General features: G+C 43.7%; 1 protein-coding gene across 1 annotated transcript in view; it reads left to right on the top strand.

The window, feature by feature from the left end:
- Nucleotides 1-18190, top strand: part of PRKCQ (protein kinase C theta) — a 58434-nt gene extending 40244 nt beyond the window's left edge. The window contains exons 14-19 of the mRNA XM_063153686.1: nucleotides 6909-7000; nucleotides 8403-8465; nucleotides 12080-12218; nucleotides 14826-15014; nucleotides 15549-15677; nucleotides 16298-18190. Coding sequence (XP_063009756.1) covers nucleotides 6909-7000; nucleotides 8403-8465; nucleotides 12080-12218; nucleotides 14826-15014; nucleotides 15549-15677; nucleotides 16298-16453 — 768 coding nt within the window. The 3' untranslated portion in view covers nucleotides 16454-18190. The remainder of the gene's footprint in view (nucleotides 1-6908; nucleotides 7001-8402; nucleotides 8466-12079; nucleotides 12219-14825; nucleotides 15015-15548; nucleotides 15678-16297) is intronic.
- The last annotated feature ends 1600 nt before the right edge of the window (nucleotides 18191-19790 follow it).

The raw sequence follows: 19790 nt of genomic DNA, 5'->3' as shown, positions 1-19790 counted from the left end.
TCCATCCTCCTACTTTTTCTTGGAAATATCTGTCCATCCCTGTAGTATTCTGAGTACTTTGTGCTTGGAAAAAAAATCTGATTCAAGGCCAAATTTGAAGCGGCTGATGGGAAATTTTAGGAAAGCTCTGAGGATTTTGTCTCTTGCAAGCAACAGGCAGGAAGGCTGGCAAGGTCTTGTTGGATCCTGGCCAAAATTTCAACGTGGTTTAGCAGAAATAGCAACGCCTCAACAGAGCTTTGGGATTTCTACAGGGCTGTGCCAGAGGAGGTGTGAGCAGCTGTAATTAAAATATCAAATATGTGAAGTTTTTGTAAGACACTTCTAGGTGATGTCAGCCCATGTGATGTGAACTGGGGGAAGGAACTGGCCAGGAAAAGAGGAGGATAGCTCAGAAGTGGGGGTTTTTTAAAGTAAAAGATGATTGCCATATTCAATACACATATTGTCATTGCCTCCCCATTGTCCAGCCTGAGGAAAATCAGCCCAAAATGCAGTCAGCTTTGCCTGAGATTTCTAAAAATCTGTAGTCTAGCTGCAGTTTATCCTGAAAAAAAATTACTTCCTAAAATAAAAACATTTAAATTTTTTTCTGTTTTTCAACGGCTAAAATATTTACGTTTCATGGATTTGGCTAGTTTTTGTTTCGTTTTTGGTCTAGTGATTTTATTTTTTTTTTTAAATCCACAAAACTTCAGACAAATCTTTCTCTAGCCTTGAGGAAATCAGTCTCTCTCCAAGATTCTGCTGGACACTGATAGGGAGAACCACTTCTCTTGCAAGACCTGGGCTGATGGTGCCTCAGTTTATCAGTGAGTGATGGGCTCTGTCTGCTCTGAGTGTGAGGAAAGGTCTTGGGATCTCAGAGCTCGAGTGGAAGCCAAGTCTGCACCTTCCTCTCTGCAAATGTATTTTATTTATGTGTATAAATATATATTTATATGTATAAGTATATATTTATATGTATAAATATATTCCTGTGCTTTGTACCAAGCAGATGGGCACATCATGCTGAGCATCCCAAATGAGCAGCTCAAAGAGCCAGGAATGCTGAGAGTGCAAGGATTAGAACAAGGAATAAACACTGAGAGAAAAGGCTGGGCTGGATTATTGGGCAGCTGTAAGAAATGCTGCCATCTCCAGAAGACTGGCTGATATTACACAAGAGGGTGGGGAAAAGTATTTAAACCAAAAAACAGAATTAAAGCTTGGATTGCTCTGGTGCAAATTCCAGCAGAGGTGAAGGAGTAACCTTGTGTTAACTGTTCCTTGTGACAGTGGACACAGAGAGGACTGCATTGCCCTCTTTCCCACTGGGATGCTCTGATGGGATTGCAGCACTCAGTGATGTGGTGGGAAAGGCTGGAGAAGCTTTTGGCTGCCAGCTATCCCATGAAATAAAACAGATCCAAGGTGTGCATCAGCATTCAGGCTGTGCTGAGCTGCACGAAAAGGTGAGAGCAGAGCCAGCTGCAGGAATTGCATCATGTCCAGCCTTTCCCTTAACTGGGGACAGCCTATTTCAATGGGAATGCAGCAGGATTGATCTAGAGCCCTCTCCACATGGAGACATTTGTTAGGGTAACTGATCTAAACACAGGTAAATCCACACTGTCCTGCAGCATTAATTATTCTGACATCCATCCTCCTGGAATCCCTGGGAAGAAGAATTTTTGCTCCTCAGTAAATGGTGTTAAATTGTGTATTTGTATGTATGCAAGTGCTTTCAAAATGCAAAGAAAACAAAAATCTGAAAATCTCTGCAGAAAAGTGCTCTGGAGGGCTTCCAGCTGGTTAAAGGACTTTAAGAGCCTATTAAAGGATGTACCTTCAAAAGATCCATTTAAATGCTGCCTGCTTTATACTCATTGTTTATAAAGTTGAAAGCATCTCTGATAGTGCCTATTCATTCTCCCAGCAGTGCAGCAGAGCAGGTTGGTTTAACCCCATCCCTGCCATGTCCTGGAGAGGGAGCAGGTGGCTCTGTGGGGAGGAGTTCAGCACAGGCACTGAGGGATTGAAAGGGCAGGGAAATGAGTTCCTGCAGCAATCCAAGGCTTTCAGCACTGGCAGGACTGGGGAGCAGTGTTATTTTGTGAACAGGAGCTGTGTTATGCTGTGCAGGACACTGCTGCCATGTCTGTGTGTTGTACAACCTCATGTTGTAGGGCTCTGTCTGCTGCAGGACCAGCACTTCACCCTCCCACAGAAGGGTTTGTCCTGTTCCCAGTGCTGCAATGGAGAAAGCCCCTGGGAGATGGTCTAGAAGTAGAGAATGGCTGATTGTCTTGGTTTGGAAAGACAGGAGTCTGCTAAGGAAGGCAGAAGCCTCCCCTGACTGAACTTGAGAACGTAAACCCTCCCCACCCCTCCAAATTGCTATAAGTTTTAATTTAAAGGGCTCTCGGGCAAAAATATGGGAGCAGGAAAATAACAGTTCTTTAATAGGAAAGGAAAAATAAAAGAATAAAATAAACAATGCAGTACACTAGAACAACACTGACAGAGTCAGAACCCAACCTGACACCGTGTGGGTCAGGATGTTGGTGGCAGTCCCATTGGAATTGTGGCTGCAGCCCTCCTGCAGTGTCAGAGGTGGTTCTGCTGGAGCAGGGATCCTGTAGAGAAGGATGTATTCTTCCTCTGAAGATCCAGTGGGAGAAGAGGCAGCTTCTGTTCCTCTGGGGAATCCAGTGGAGAAGCCGTGCTGGTGTTCCAGAATCTCCAGATTATATCCAGGTAGGAATGCTTGGCTCCTCCCTCTGGGCTCACATCTCCCCACGGGATGCTGTAGTTCTTATCAGCCATGCAGTGACATTCAATAGCTGTTATCTGCAGATGTCCCCTCCCAAGGGAGGAGTGATTGTGAGCACTCAGAGAGAGAGAGATAAGGCAAAATGGCCACTTGACAAAGGTAATCTGTCATACAGATGGCAATAGAATACATCTTGCATTGCAATCTGGAACACTGATATATGGATATTTGTTGTCATCTTACTGCAGGGGTTCCATACTGTCATCTCCTATCACAAAAGTGTCACACCTTCTTGGTGTTTCTCATGGGCACCTCCTCCTAGCACTGACTCTTTTTCCTTCACAAAGCCCCCAACTGACTCCAGTTCCCTTCTTACTCAGCCACCCCACTCTTTTATAGCATCTTCTGCTCATTTGTTACAGCTGTGGCCTGTTAAAGTCAGGCCTGTTCCTGATCTTTGATAATTGGCCCAGCTGCAGCTCCTTAGGGGTGAGATTACTTTCTACACTATCTTTATTTTCTTATATTCTATCCCCCTACAGATATTCTTAAGTCAATTGGTGTTAAATACATCAGGAAGTGTTTGGACAATGCTCCCAGGCACCTGGTGTGATTCTCAGGGGTGTCCTGTGGCCAGGAGTTGGACTGTGATGATCCTTGTTGGTCCCTTCCAGCTCAGAATTTCTATGATTTTATAACTACCCTGGTGCAGTGTCCATCTCTGAGTGCAGGAAGGGCCTTTACAATCCTCCTTGAGCTCTGTGGTCACAAAAGATGGTCATGAGGTCTGTCATGGCACCAAACTTTTTCTGTTGTGTGAGTCCAGAACCATGACCAGAAGTTTAGCTTGAGCATTTGCTACCCAGGGATGCTCCCACAGGTGGTCAGCACTCTGTCTGTCACCTGCCTGCAGGGCAGAGGGACAGGACACTCTTTCCAAGCCTTCTGCAGAGCTGTGTGGGTCTCACATTGAGCAACAACATTCCTGTTGTTTGCTCAACATCCACAGGCAGGACTGCTGAATTTGCAGGCAACTCCAACATGGGAAGAGATGAGAATCTTTCATGTTTCAGAAGGCTGATTTATTATTTTATTATATATATTAATGTTAAAAGAAAATGAGATATTAAAACTATACTTAAAGAATAGAAGAAAGGATTTCATCAGAAAGCTGGAATGGAATGGAATGGAATGGAATGGAATGGTAATAAAATCTTGTGACTGACCAGAGAGTCTGAGACAGCTGGACTGCGATTGGCCATTAATTAAAAACAATCACATGAGATCAATCACAGATGCACCTGTTGCATTCCACAGCAGCAGATAACCATTGTTTACATTTAGTTTCTGAAGCCTCTCAGCTTCTCAGGAGAAAGGATCCTAACAAAAGGATTTTTCATAAAACATGTCTGTGACACAGGACCGCTGCAGGGGATAAGGGCATGGCAGAACCTTGAGAATCAGGGAGTGGTTTGGGTTAGAAAAGACCTTTAAAGGTCATCTAGTCCAGCTGCCCTGCAGTGAGCAGGGACATTTTCAACCAGATAAAACCCCCCTGGCTGCTCCAAGTGCTGACAGGCTCCAGAGCCTCCCAGGACAGGCAGGAGCCATCAGCCAACTTTCCCAGGACAAGGGGCAGTGAAGTGGAGCCTGTGTGCAAGAACGTCCCCCCCGCCACTCCGACCCTTTGACCTCAGCTCTCTCTTGAATTTTTGGTGGTTTCTAGAACGGGTTTTGCCACTTCCCATATTTAATGTGCTCTGCAGATCTCAGACCTAGGAAGCTGACTGCAGCAAGTTGTTGCACTAGGCCTTTCTTGGTTACACCTCACCACTCATAATGACGTAGGGCTGATCTCAACCAGTTCTCTTCCATGAGCTGTTCCAGGAATCTGCACTTCTTAAGAAGCAAGGGGAACTTCCAAACCCCTTCCAAGAGCAGGAAAGTCAGGGTGATCCTGTCTGTCTTTTCAATAGAGTTTTCTATAGCACCTGATATATCATAAACTTCAGTACTAAACATTCCTGAGTAAAGTTTGTATTCTCCAGCTCCATGACTTAAGGAGCAACAGGGTTTGTATATGTGGATGTAAATTATTCTGAGGGATTGCTCCACCTTTTCTTCCCTCAAGGATGCTGCCAGAGTCCCCAGTTTCAAGACAGAGTCCCTGGGTTCATTTAAACAAGTACATCAGATGTTGCTCAATCCATGAACAAGCAGAGCATGACTGCTCATTCTACTGGATAAACAAGGATTTCAGGCTACAATTAGAGATGTGTGATGAGGTGCAGCCAAAATCAGTGGACTTTACAGGGGAACTGAGGGGGATTTTTCCTTCCCAGCCCCCTAAAGCTGAGTCTGGCCCATTTCAAGCCCCATGAGGTTTCTTCAGTCCCAGCAGGACACACATGGTTGCTGGTGTGTTGTTGGCTAAACCCCATCACCTCCCTGTGCACCTTCCCAAAGAGCATCTGTTCACGTATTTTCCTGAGCTCACATTGCTTCCAGCATTTATACATTTCTTCACTAAATTTCCCACCTTCCTCTGGCCTTTTTTGCTTGCTGAAACTCATTTATGTGCACAGCCCCCTGCAGGTGCAAGAAACACTGAAAACCTGCACCCATTTGGTTGAGTGATGGAATTTGTATTCTTTCCCCAGGAGGCCAGATCTGGCTTTGAGCTTGTTGGATAACAGGTGGGGTTTCCAGTGAGTCCATTTAAATTAGAGTGCTGTAATTAAGAGGATCTGGCTAAAGAAATTGCACAAATTAGAGCAGACAGCTGTTGTTTGAAAGGAACAAGCACTTTTGTGGTTTTTGAACATAGCCAGCTCTTGGCTTGCTGCCAGAGATACTTACATTAGATTTTATGGATAAAAACCTTCAACTGTTAAAAATATAAGTGAAAATAACTCTATTTCCCCCCCAGAAAAAGTGCAATGGGCAATAGGCAACACAAGGAAGATATTCATAAACTTTATAGCATAGCCTAGAGATGACTGACTTCAGGTGTGTACAGAACAGAGAGAGGCTTTGAGGGGGAAAAATACCACATCCATTTTGTTTTATTCCTGCACTTATGCACAAAAGGTGAGATTCCCAAAACAAAAGTTTAAACTGGGACCATAGCTCAGTGTGCAGATCCGTTCCTTCAGAAAAAGGTGCCTTTTCTGCTTTGTAGAGACAATTCAGAGGGGAAGGCATCAATCCAAACCAGCTTCTGCAGGGTTCTGGTGGTGAGTTTTGGCTCTTGCAGCTGTGAGTGGATCAGTGTCATGGACATGAGCAACCTGGCCTAGTGGGAGGTGTCCCTGCCCAGGGCAGGGGGTTGGAACCTCAGGGGTCTTTAAGGTCCCTTCCCACCCAAACCATGCAGTGATTCCATGATTCTGTATCAAGGATTGGAAAAGAAACCTCAGTGATCAGTTCTGCTCATTATATATAGAGAGATTCCATCATTTCTGCGTGCCAGGAGGAGAGTTTTTCACTGCCCTGGCTGAACAACTGATGGTTCCTTGTAACTGGGGACAACAACTCGACCATGCAGGTGCTCAATGGGTATCTAGAAACATGATTAATTCATTACTTTCCCCACCAGCAAGTTACATAGAGCAGCTTTCAGGCTTAAAATCAAGCATGTGCTTGGAACAAATGGCTGTGTCTGGCTGGTGTCTCTGATGACTTGAGAGAGTCAGCCCCAGGTGCCTCCATGGAAGCTGTGCAGGAATGCAGGTGACACCAGCTTGAAGTGACTCCACTGGATGGGTACTGAACTGGGATGGGGACCAGAGGAGAGCTGGGAGTGATTTTTGCCTTTTCCACTAGAAGCTTGTCCATCTGTCCTTCTGCTGTACGGGCACTGTAAAGTCACTGACCCCTTTCTGTGAGCCTGGAGCTCTGCTGGTAAAAATCCACGGCCCCAGCTGGTTATGAAGGGGCTTTGCAGTGTTTGCTAGTGGTGTTTATAGTAATCAGAGCAGGGAATGTGAGTTTGGGCTTAGGGAACCAAGAGGAGAAATGAGGAATCTAAAAAAAAAAAGCTGTTTTCTTTCCAAAACCCTCACAGTAACACTTTCCTTCCTCTTTTTGAGTGCTTTCTGAGCAGTTTGATTTTATTATTTATTATTTATTATCTCCTTGTCTCATTCTCTAGGAAAACCTCTTTTTTGTGATGGAATACCTCAATGGAGGAGACCTCATGTTCCACATCCAGAGCTGCCACAAGTTCGACCTCCCCAGAGCAACGTAAGACATTTACCATTGCCTTTGGGCCTGATTTCATTCCCTGCTCTGCCCCTGCCCCACAGAGGAAATCTTGGGCAGATTATTTCACCTCTCTCCACCTTGCCCAGCTGAAAAGTGGGGATGATGCTTGTGCTGGAAGCCTCTCTGTCCCAGCTGTCCCCAAACTCAATAGAACAATACAGGACATTCTCCCAGCTCAGGGGACTGGAGTGAGTCACTTCCCATCCTCTTCCCCCTCCCACAGAAGACTTTTAGTCTTGGTTTCACTCAGACATGACCTTGCTTCTTTTCAACACCCTGTAGCCAAGCTGCAGGACCTGCTTAAGCTGAGGTTCCCAGCCCAGTGGTCAGAGGTGAAGCTGTTGTTTGTCAGAAGTAATGGGATTTTCCCTTTTTTCCCCACTTAAAGTTCAAGGGGGTGGGGTGAAAACCTATCAAAAGCACAAAAGGTAAATTTAAACAAAAAATTAATATACCAGCAGAGAATTAAATATGTATTTAGCTTTGATTAAAGCAAATAGAAGAATTAGAATAAATGAAAGGTGCTTTTGATCCTTCTGCAAGCAAAAGGTATTTTGAACGTCAACATTGAAACCACTATAGGAATTGCGTTTATTTAATAATTTAATAATAAAAAACCCACACCATCTTTTAAATCAGTGTTTGGTGATATTTTTCAAATGAATTTGAACATCCAGAGTTAAGGGCCAATGCATTGAAGACTGAGGGAGCAGAGCTGTGCCACACTGGAGTGGGATATGATCCTGTGGTTTTATTCACTTCTGGGACAGCACTTTCATTCTTCACAATGATGGCCTCTTTGACCTTTGGGTCAAAATGTGCTGAGAACAATGACTTCAAGCTCAAAAAACAACTCCAGAGAAAGGCCACCAGCCTGCTGGATAGCCCATATTATGGATAAGCTTTCAAAACCAGAAAACAATTTCTTTACTGAAAGTGTACTCAGTCATTGGAACAGGCTGTCCAGGGAAGTGGTGGGATCACTGTCCCTGGAAGTGTTCAAAAAATGTGGATGTGGCACTTGGGGATGTGGTTTTTTAGTGGTGGTTTTGGCAGTGCTGGGTTAATGGCTGGACTCGATGCTAGAGGGGTTTTCCAGCCTAAATAATTCCAGAATTCCAGGATTCTTTGAAAAGCAGGTCATAAATCTGGGCAGGGAGCCTGTCTGTGCTCCCCATCTCAGATTCCCCCTGCTTTTGGGAATCTCACATCACCCATCAGGAAAACACAGTCACCCCAAGCCTTCTGGAGACACTCCAAACCTTCTGGAACCTAAAGAAATTTTGGCTCTTGTGGGGACAAGGTTTTTCTCTTTTTGGGTCTAATTGAAAAAACCTTTGGGAAGAAGCTCCTGTTCTGACCTGTGCCTTCTGTCATTCAGGTTTTATGCTGCTGAAATCATTTGTGGGCTCCAGTTCCTCCACTCCAAGGGCATCATATACAGGTAATTTTACTCTTTAGTGTAATAAATATGTTAAATGCTAAACCTTTTCTGCTTTTTCCTGCAATGGCAGCAGAGAGGCTGTTCCTTGGCTGTACTTACTGGCATTGCAATTCCCTGCACATTTCCCTTCTACATAGTTTGGGTGTTTTATTTTGAAGAGAGACTGTAGAAAAGGCAGTTTTGATCCTTCTTTCAGAACCCACTTCTATTTCAGTTAACAGTAAAACAAATGGATTTATTGGGATGTGGTTTTTACATTTTGCATTTACACAGAGCCATTCACACAGCACCCAGTGCAGGCACCTGGTTTAAGCTTTCAACATATCAAGGTATATTAGGGTCGAGTCAGAAACAAGAAATTTGGTACATCTGCTGTGCTGGTTACCTTGGGACAGTGGTGACAAGCTCAACCCTAGTAACAAAAACAGTGAGACAGTGATATATCTTAATTTTGGATTAATTTTGTGCACAGTGGGGAGATGGGATTCGTCTCATCATCATGAATCTGAGTTGTCTGTTAAGTTCTTCTTGTAATAAGCAGAGAGTAGAGGGCATTTTTAGGTTCATCAAGCCTGTGTTAAAATGTGTATGGGAAATGTCCAGTTCTACCAGAAATTAGGCCACAGTCTGATTTCCCATGGCCAAAAGGAGGATCTAAATTTCTGGGGAGCTCTGGTTAAGCTCAACCTCATGGCAAAATTCAGTTATTACACTGCAGCCTTCTTTAAAAGCAGAAAACAAATAACTTGTCACAAATAAATGAGCAAGCTCCCTACAGCAATGATGTTTGCAGAGCCCAAAATGAGCTTATTTTAGTGTTTGTCATGTAGCATGAACATTAGAGCAAATGCTGAAAGTGGATGACTTGCTCACAATCCATTCTCCCTTTAAAACACGAGTTTTGATTCTTATTAGTACTCATGTGGGAGCCATTTATAGTCTTTATTGACCAGTGATGGTGATTGCATAAACATGAGATCAATATCAGTGGCATTAAGCTAAGATGATCTCTGGGGCCTCAGCAACTTTTCTGTCTCTAATTCTTATTCTCCATGAGTGAAGGGAAAAATTTTCTGAAGTGCACAAATCACTTGGCCATGTCTGTTATTTTTAGTCAGTCTTCTCAAAAAATCTGATTAAATATATCTGCAGGACATGGTGACTTTATGGCAGAGCTCCTAACGCTGACATTTTATCTATAATTCACATTTTTACTTGGAATCACTGTGCCAGTGCTGTGCTGGGGTTTGGGACCCATTTCCTCCTGAAAGGAGAGGGGTGCTTAGAGTCTGGAACCTTGGGAATTGAGGGCACTGGGTAGCATGTGGATAGGAAGAAATATCTCATTCCCAGAAGTTGGTGATATTGCTTTGGGTATCAAGCATTGAGAGAAAAGATTTAACCAGTCCTACTCTCTTTTCCCTTTTTCACTGAAAACAATGACAACAAGGTCAGCTGAGAACACAGAGTCATCAGTATATCTGTCAGAGCAAACTAAGCACTTAGGAAAGTGAATAGAAATAATTTTTGAAGCTGCATCTCTTGTGATGTTGTAAGAATAATGAATCCAGCTGTTCTGTCTCATGCACCCACGTTTGGAAACATTGCCTTAAATTTTAACGAATGAGCCGAGGTGTTTTTTGGCAGAAACTCCAATCCCTGGAGCCAATGAGTTTGAGACTCATCAAAATAATGAAAGGGAACTGTAGGTGATGGTTTTTTTTGTTTTGCTTCGATCTACCAGATGAATAAAAGCAGTGCTGGCAGCCCGAGATTGATCTCAACGTTGTAACTAAAATAAGTCATTCCAGCTGGAAATTGTGACAACATGAGTGTCTGCCACTTGGAAGGCAAATGTTTCTCAGTTTTCTCTGTATTTCTCTTTGATTGATGACTCCCATTTTGTCTGGGGCCATATTCTTGCAGCACACAACAATTTAGTGTGTAAACACTGCAGTGTCTCCCACCCTGATGGGGACCTGGCCCGAGCAGGACAAGGAGCTTTGCACAGGCCATTATCCCAAGAGCATCAAGCACTAGAAATACCTTCCTTGAGGAACATTTCTGAAAAAAACCCCGCATTGTAAAGCAGTTGTCAGAGGGAGGGCGTCCCTGCAGTAGCCTCGTTGTTGGGCCTCTTGCCTGAAATGTGGAAAATCACAGAATCACAGATTCACAGAGTGGTTTGGGTTGGAAGGAGCCCTGAAGATCACCAGCCCCCTCACCATGGGCAGGGATGACATCCACAGGATCAACTCCCATCCAACTTGGCCTGTTGGCCAAAATATGTGTAGGCCCTGAATTAGTGTGAAAAATAACAATTACACCCTCAGCTGTGGGTGTAATTGTTATTTTTATTTATTATTTTTCTATATTATATTAATATATAATAATTTTTAAAATATATATATTAAGACACACAAATGTGTCTGGGTGCTTTGGGAGAAGGAGCAGTGATTGCCAGCACAAACCAGGCAGTGCAGGAATGTCTGTGCTCAAAGACCAAGTGAACCAAATTCTACCCACATCCCCAGCTGAGTGCAGCATCACTGATCCAAACATTTTACCTGGGTCACTATCTCAAATCAAAACAAAACCTTTAGGAAAGATCTAAGAAAATTAACATGGAATCCATGCCACTCTTCCTTTCTTTCTGCTTTTTCTACTTTACAAGTTTTTCTCTCCTTTCACAGTTAGTTCCCACTTGAGGACCTCTTTGTTCTCCACCAATGGTCATGATTCATCAGCTCCTTTGCTTTTATTTCCTTCTCTGTCCATTTCTCTTTTCTTCCTCTCTCTGGGCTCTTTGTTTCCCAGAGAAGCTGAGAGCCTGAAAACTGAGACAGCAGCCTGGCAGCTGAGTGTGAAAGGCTTTCTAAATCCTGGGATTCAGATGGTGCAGCCCAGCAGTGGTGGGAACTCTAAGATTATTCTGGGATTATTCTGAAGTTATTCTGGGATTATTCTGGGATTATTCTGGGGTTATTCTGACCCTCTGCAGGGCTTGTGGGTCCTTACCTCTTGTGGCATTTGTAGAGTCTGCTCTACAAGGGAGATCTGGCAGCAGCTTCAGAGAAAATATTGAGATTCCCAGGGGAGGAGAGAGTGAGAATTACCTGCTCTCATTCTCCAAACTGTGTTAGGGAAGAAGCACCAGCTGGCACAAAACCCTTCTTAGCTTCATTATTGTGCATCCTTGAAGGAAACAGCTTTTGGAAGATGTCTTGGGTGATGTGATCCTTGGAAGTATCCAAGACCAGGTTGGAGGGGGTTTGGAGCAATATGGGATAGTGGAAGCTGTCCCTGCCCATGGCAGGGGATTGGAACTGGGGAATCTTTAAGGTCCCTTCCAAGTCAAACCACTCTGTGATTCCATGATTCTGTGTCCTCTCCAGCAGATAAATCAGATAAATCAGTGCTGCAACAAGAGAAATGCAGGAGGGGAATGCTGAAGCCCAAGAGAGCAGTTCCTCATTTGTCCCTCAGCCTTCCTTTGTATTTCCAGCATGGAGGCAATACACAGAGGCAGAGAATGAGTGTAATAAGTGTAACCTGCTGAAATAACTTGTGCGCTTCACACTTTGAAGAAATTGTTTTCTTCTCTTCCTCCACAGAGACCTGAAGCTGGACAATGTCCTCCTGGACAACGAGGGGCACATCAAAATTGCCGACTTTGGGATGTGCAAGGAGAACATGTTTGGAGATGCAAAGACAAGCACTTTCTGTGGCACTCCCGACTATATTGCCCCTGAGGTAGGTGTGGGGCACAGGGAGTGCTGTGGGACAGGGAACATCTCCAGACATGACTGCTGTGCAGTGGTGGAGGTTGCAACGAGCAGTAACCTGGTTAGGAGCAGTTCCAGGCCAGAAACTGGATTTCAGCATGGCTCAATCTGTGTTACTGTTTGGCATTGCTTATTTTTTTGTGGCTAATTCATTTTTTGGTGCAAGTGGAACTTGGCTTAAACCAAGGAAGAGAATGCTCAATGGAAATTCTTTTTGGACCATGGCAGAAGAAACTCCAAGAGGTCCTGAAATTGAGGGACAGACACAGCCTGAGGAATGCTGACTGTGCCCTTTCCCTTATTTCAATTTTTACCCAGACATAAACTTGTTCTTTATTTAAGCTAGAAAATTTAGGTGTTTTGGACTAGATCTCTCCAGAAAAGAGAAAGTTTCCTTAACTTGATGGCTTCACACAATGATTGATCCTACTATAGAGAGGCTTTGACTAATTAGGTGGCCACAGAAAATATTTTTTTAGCTCAGAGAAAAACCTACAAGTCATCCATGCATCATGTCTGACGTTGGTCTGAAATCCATTTATTTACCTTTCAAGATCCCATTTTGTAATTTCCGTGTTTTCATGATGGATATTGGTATTTTCCAAAGAGTTGTCAAAACCTTTAGGGTTTTTTTCCCCTCTGCTGTAATTCATTGGTCCTTCACTCGAGTCTGGCTGAGGTTACACCACTGCTGGCTTAAGGGTCTCTTCAAATCAATTGGATTTCTATTGCCTAAGAATGGGTGTAAGTGTGCTCTGCAATCAAGCTGCAATTGTCTTTTATTCCACTTCAGTATGCCTTTATTTAAGAAAAAAAATGCTATCTTTTGCTCCTAAAAAAAAAAAAAAAAGCCAAGAGTTGATCCATTATATGTGATTTTATTTTATAGAAAAGAGAAAAACTGAAATAGCTCAGAGTTTTATTTCTACGCTATGTTTATTTTAGGGATTCAATGAGTGCCTATAAAACATTTTATCTCCAAATTGAAAGCACTTCTGGAGTTTATGGATCATCTCTCCTGCCACAGGCGGGAGCACTGGACTCTGTCAGTATTTCACTGCAGCTGCTGCCACTGTAAATTTTTACAGACCCAGCACCTTGGCCACAGCCATGCAAATAAGGGGGGTATGGGTCAGTAGACAAGCAATTTTTTTTCTTTTCAAAAAAATCTGACCAGAAAAAAAGACAGCCTGAAATTAAATTAATGAGTTTATTTTTGTCCCAGAGAATTTCAAACAAAATAAACCCTTTTATTTCTGAGTGCCATAAAACACTTCAATTTCAATTTCCAGATACTTAAGACTTTTAAAGACGAAGTCTTATAAAAATAATTTCTCTTTTCAGAAGGAAAGGTTGGGATGATTTTGTTTGTAAGTGATCCAGAAAAAAATATATTAAGGGGTCTTGGTGATTTTTATTTTTTTTGGCTCTGAGTAGAATTGTATATATTACAGCATATTGTATATAGTACAGCTCATTGTATATATTACAGCATATATTCAAATCTATTTTTTGTACCTTTGGCCTCTCCTCTTCTGGAGACAGATGGAGCATAGAGCATCCCACTGCAACCAAGATGTGGGCTCAAGAGTAAAGATTGTGGCCCAAAATTAAATTTTCCCCTCTACAGCTCTAAAATTCTGATAAGAATCCTACGCACCACAGTCATCACGTGAACCTTTAGATATCTGCAATGTAAAAATCTATATATGAGCAGGTTTTTGAGGCTCTTTGAGAACCAAAGGAGACACACAGGGGTTGTATTTTACAGCAGGTAGATATTTAATTAGATGCTTAAAACCGGATGAATTCCCTTCCTTGGCTATAAAAGGAGCTAGTGATAAGTGGTCCAGCTCTAGATATCTCCACAACAGATACTTAAAAGCAGGTGAGATTAATTTTGCTTCTCCAGAGAGGAAGTTTGAGAACTTGGTGATGGTCCTTTAGACCCTGGGGAGGTCATCATTCCAGCTGGATGTCACTTTATAGGTGACACTGAAATGCACAAACCAAGGAACTGACTGAGGACAAATTCCCATTCCTCCATTTAAAGACATCTCAAGAGGACAGATCACCAACCCCTTTCATGTTTTTCCTGAGGAAGATTTTGCTGGGGTAGAGTCACACCCTTTTAAGTGACTGATAGTCCCCAAGTACCTTTAAGCTGCCACATTTGTAATTTAAAACTCAGTTTGTGTCACTGGAATCAATTCCAAGATGCTGATTCCTGACCATTTGTCCTCTTGGACTTCACAAGCCTGATTTGAACCCTTGGAGAGCAGGCTAAAGATGACTCGTCTCATCTTTTACATTTGAGATCTCATTGGTAGCCAAGGATTTGTTCAAGTAATGGAAGAATTACATGCAGCTTGTTGTCTGTAGTGCCAGGGACTGTTTTGGCACCCAGGTGTGGCTCCAAGTTTCCAGTGGCAGAATTCTGGCTCCTGCTGCAGGCAGGGGGAAGCACCTCTGACAGAGCAGCTGTTGCAAGGCCATGGTCTGCCCGCCCTCCTGAAGTTGAAAAACTCATGTCAGACATTTGATTTCTGCCTTTGTGGCTCCTCTTTCTGGGCAGATACTGCTGGGGCAGAAGTACAACACCTCTGTGGACTGGTGGTCCTTTGGTGTCCTCCTGTATGAGATGCTCATTGGCCAATCCCCTTTCCATGGCCAAGACGAGGAGGAGCTTTTCCAGTCCATCCGCATGGACAACCCCTTCTACCCTCGCTGGCTGGACAAGGATGCAAAGGACATTTTGGTGAAGGTAAGAGTCAACACCCATCAAATGAAAGCCTTTCTGCCAGAATTATTGCTTTGTCTTCAATTAGTTTATCCTCAGCTGTTGTAGAGAGGAACAGATGTAGTTTAGTCATTGTCTTTCCTGTACCACACCTCTCCCACAAGGAGATTTGGGTGTATTCCTTCTCCTGATATCTCCTCACAGACACCAGCAGAGATCAGTTTATTTGCAGAGCAATCCCTAAGGTTTTAATGAGCAAAGCTCATTAACTCCTGGGAAAAATACTTCAAACTAAGGGTTACATGAGTCTGAGATGTTGAACAACTCTTTGGGGGGCACATGCTTCCATCTTTCTGCCCAAACATCCTGTACTGGTGTAATCTGTCAGGATTAGAGGTAAGAATCATCTAAATACCAATCAGTAAACTTCCTTGTTTAGGAAAAGAAAATCCTAACATTTTCTCGATTATGGCCTCCTCTCTGGATAATTACACATTCCACCCTGCTTTATGCCTGTGTTATCATCAGAGAATTTAACCTATGGGATCAACATTCCAGCTTTTTGTAAGAGAGCCCGAGAGGAGGCTGGGGGCGAGAGGGAACATCCGCCAGCACGCCTTCTTCAGGGAAATCAACTGGGAGGCTTTGGAAGAGAGAAGGATGGAGCCTCCTTTCAAACCAAGAGTGGTAAGGATGGATCTTCTTTCACTTCCACCCATCTCAGGTCTTCTAAACCGTGCATTTCTACTGGCTGCTCCTCACAGCTCTGCTTGGTGGTGGCTGCAAGCCCAGGTCTGGCACACCCACACCTGGGAAACCATAAATTACTCACTGCTTTCCCAGTTACTGCAGCAGGGTAACACCTTCCCTTCACCTCAGAACTGCAGCCCATTCTGAAGGGATTGCCTTTCATTGCACTGCAGAAAGTAAAGCAGCTCAGGAACCAAGTGTTTGGCTATATCAGAATAATCCTGACTATTAATAACAGTCTTGTTAAATTATTAAAGTCCTGTTAATAACAATAATAGAATTTAATTTGACAAGCACATAATATTTTCATTTTACAGTCTTCCACAACTGTTATGCAATTGGTGAGTTCAGTCTGCCATGTTACAAAGCTGTAACATCCCTGCCTGGCAGAATTCCTGGATCACAGGTTCAGTGCCTCCTTTATAATATTTATATTTACTGGCTCCCAGCTGAAGGTTGAGCTGGGCCCATAGGAATGAGCCTGACAGAGCCAGTACCATGGTAATAAAGATCTGACTATTAGTGGTTTAACTTTTTTTTTTTTTCTTTTCTTGAAGAAATCTCCAAGTGACTGTAGCAACTTCGACAAGGAATTCCTAAATGAAAAACCCAGACTGTCCTGTGCTGACAGAGCACTGATTAACAGCATGGACCAAAATATGTTCAGCAACTTCTCTTTTGTGAACCCTAAAATGGAGAAAATATTTTCCTGAGATCTGCCTTACTGAAGGAATTCTCTGTAATGATTTGAGTAGCACTTTGTCAGCTGAAGACTGTGCATGGTTGTTTTTATCAAGAACCCTCCAGAAAGAAAGCACCTCAGAGAAAGTTTATACCATGCCTGGAGGCTTCTGACTTTCTCCAGTCCATGGCAGATGCCAGCCCACTCTTCATTGATGATAAAGTTTCTTTGTGGTATCTTTTGGTCTCTCTTCTCTCTCTTCCCAATGTTCTTGAAGTAGAAAGTGTCTGAAAATGAGGAGGTGCCAAAACCTGTTCCCCACTATTGTACACTCAGCCAACAGGTTTCTCTGTAAGAAAATATTAATATATTTGAGCATTCTGGTGATGTCAGTGCCCATTTCTGCAACTCTGACTCAGACCCACCTTCTTCTGAAGGAAAAGTGGTTTGCTCAAGGCCTGAGGGTATCAGGGAAGACTCAGGTTGGATGCTTTGGTAACCTCCACTTGTACATGTGCAGAATTGCCAAAGTGTGCACAGCTTTGAAGAAAGAAATTTGCTCCCTACATCCTTTAGAAATGCTGTTCACACGTGTTAGGATTCAGTTTTTCTCCACGGGACAAAGAGACTTTTTTCAGGTGTCCATTCCACATCTCAATGGATCATTACCAAAGAGAGTGCCAAGATTGGTACAGAAAACCAGAGGTTTACACTTAGTGCCTGAGCAGGAAGGATGGGAAGTTGTAGAATGTTTCAAGAACCCTGTTCTAAAGCTTTAAGTGTCTTCTGACACACCAGACTCAGGGCAAGATCTCAATGGGGCTTTCTGACATTTTACCCTAAAACCACATGAGAAAAAGGCAACATTTCCTCAAACCATTGTTTAAGCATTGCAAAAGTGCCTTGCACTCACAGAATTGGGGTATTTAAGTTTAAAGGTGCTAACTGGTCCTGCAAAGGCTGATTTACTTATTTCTGTAAATGATGTCCCAGCTCACAGGTCAATGAGCTGCACACAATGGTCACAGGGCAGGAGGCACCTCAGGTGAGGGTGGCCCTCACCCCCACCTTGTGACATTTTGCTGTGTGTTCTATCCAGTCTGTGGGAATGTGGGTGGGTTTAAAAAAATGTCTTTTCCATGATCCTTTCATCATGGGATCCTTTTAAATAAAGGTGCACTGTTTTCTGAGATTGGAGATGCGTGAAACCACTTGTCACTGAGATACCCATGAAAAGCTGCGTCAAAATCAAGTCAGAGTCTAAAAAGAAGATTTTGTAACAACTTGGCTTAGCCAGTCTCTCAGGCTGGTGTTGGGATTTATTTGAAGAACATACATTTGGAGCTTTGTTGCATCAGCCTCCAGTCCATGGAGAAGAAAAGCTCTGGCAGGTGAGTTATCCCAAAATCTGGTTCCCTTTCAGAGGTGCCTTCCTGGTTCTGCTGGTCCAGGCTGTCAATTTGGAGCTCCCAACAGGATGAGTGCAGCCTTGCAGGCAGTGCTGGGATATCACTGGCAGTGGCTGCAGGCACAGAATCCAGCAGGAGCAAGGCTTGAAGCCAACAAGAAGAGCAGAACACCCTGAGAGAGGTTTCAGTTCAGTGATTCTGATGAAATCCTTGTTTGTGCTGTGTGAAATGCAGGAGGGGGCAGCTGTTCTCACAGTTTGTGGAGCTGGTCATCATGTTTAATTAGAACAGTTGACATGAATTTTTTAAATGCCAGTGCTGTTTGTACAGTTAATAAAATGTTGTGTATAATTGGGAAATGGGCATTGAAGTGATTCAATAGGGACAAAGAACAGAGGTGTTTAGAAAAGCTATTAAAATGGCTCTGTGCTGTCTGGGGAACATTCTCCAGGGGAATTTTGATCCATAAATACACAGCAGCAGCAAGCACTTGAACAACTACTACTCCACAGGGCAACATCTAGACCAAGGATTTGATGCTGTGCAAAGGTACCCAGGAAGAGAGTGAAATGTTCCTTTTCACTACCAGAAGGTGACACAGCGCTCAGTGGGGTCTGGTATCTCTGAGGGGTTGCAAAGGAGATGTGCAGAGGTATTTATTAAAAGAGGGTGACTTAGGACATGGTCCTTTGACACCCAGATGAGGGTGAGCCAAGTCACATGAGGGCCTGAGTGTGTCCATGACTCTGATGGCGTCTGGCCAGCCTCATCCAGACTAGAAACTGCATTTCTAAGCATTTGAAGACTGGCAGTATCCCTGGAGGACTTTTAGGGATGTTCTCTTTGCAGTGGAAGAGCATTTTGGTCTTGACTCCAATTCAGGGACAACCCAAGAGCACAGACCAAGGGAGGAGGGTGCTGGCTCACCTCTTGTGGTTAAGTCACTGAAGAGAAACAGGTTTTAACACCTCTGTGATCAGAAGGAGGGCTCTCTGCACTCCAGCTGTGGTCCCATAGAACCACAAGCATGACTTGTGAAGGAGCTGCCTGAGTAGCTGCTAGAGCAGGCACAGCGTGAGGATTAGTGTGAAGCTTTTGATGCAAACCACAAGAAGCAGCACCTGCTTCTCTCTGTGAGGCACCTCCAGCTTGAAAACCCCACAAACCCACTGGGGATGGGGGCAGGGAGAGGGGGAGGTGGGTACGATGCACCACAAACGTGCTCACTGTGTGTCCCAGCTGTGCCTGGGGGTGTGAAGGGTGACGTGGGAAGCAGCAAACGCTTTCCTGTGGTGACAGTGATTGAGAGATATCAGCCTGGGAGGGCTGAAAGCACCCACACAGAAATGAGCCCAGGTACCCACAGAGATGCTCCTCTGCCTTAGCTGAACCTGGCACCTCCATTTCCACCTTATTTCTCTTTCTTTCTCTCCCCTCCTCCATGAAATATTCATTTTATGGCATAGTAGATTGTCACAGACATGTTTTATGAAAAATCCTTTCCTTAGGATTTTTCCTCCTGAGAAGCTGAGAGGCCTCAGGAACAAAATGTAAACAATGATTATCTGCTGCTGTGGAATGCAACAGGTGCATCTGGGATTGGTCTCATGAGGTTGTTTCTAATTAATGGCCAATCACAGTCAGCTGGCTCAGACTCTCTGTCCGACCCACAAGCTTTTGTTATCATTCCTTCTTTTCCTATTCTTAGCATAGCTAGCCTTCTGATGAAATCCTTTCTTCTATTCTTTTAGTATAGTTTTAATATAATATATATCATAAAATAATAAATCAAGCCTTCTGAAACATGGAGTCAGATCCTCATCTCTTCCCTCATCCTCGGACCCCTGTGAACACCATCACAGTAGATGGGGCCTGACAGGTTTGGTTATTTGTTTGCTGAAGGCTCCATCCTGTTCTGGAGCCCTGTGGGATCACAGCACTGCTGCAGGACCATGGCAC

This window comes from Melospiza melodia, chromosome 4 (assembly GCF_035770615.1).
Source record: "Melospiza melodia melodia isolate bMelMel2 chromosome 4, bMelMel2.pri, whole genome shotgun sequence".
NCBI lineage: Eukaryota > Metazoa > Chordata > Aves > Passeriformes > Passerellidae > Melospiza > Melospiza melodia.
This window is presented reverse-complemented; position numbering and strand designations above follow the sequence as displayed.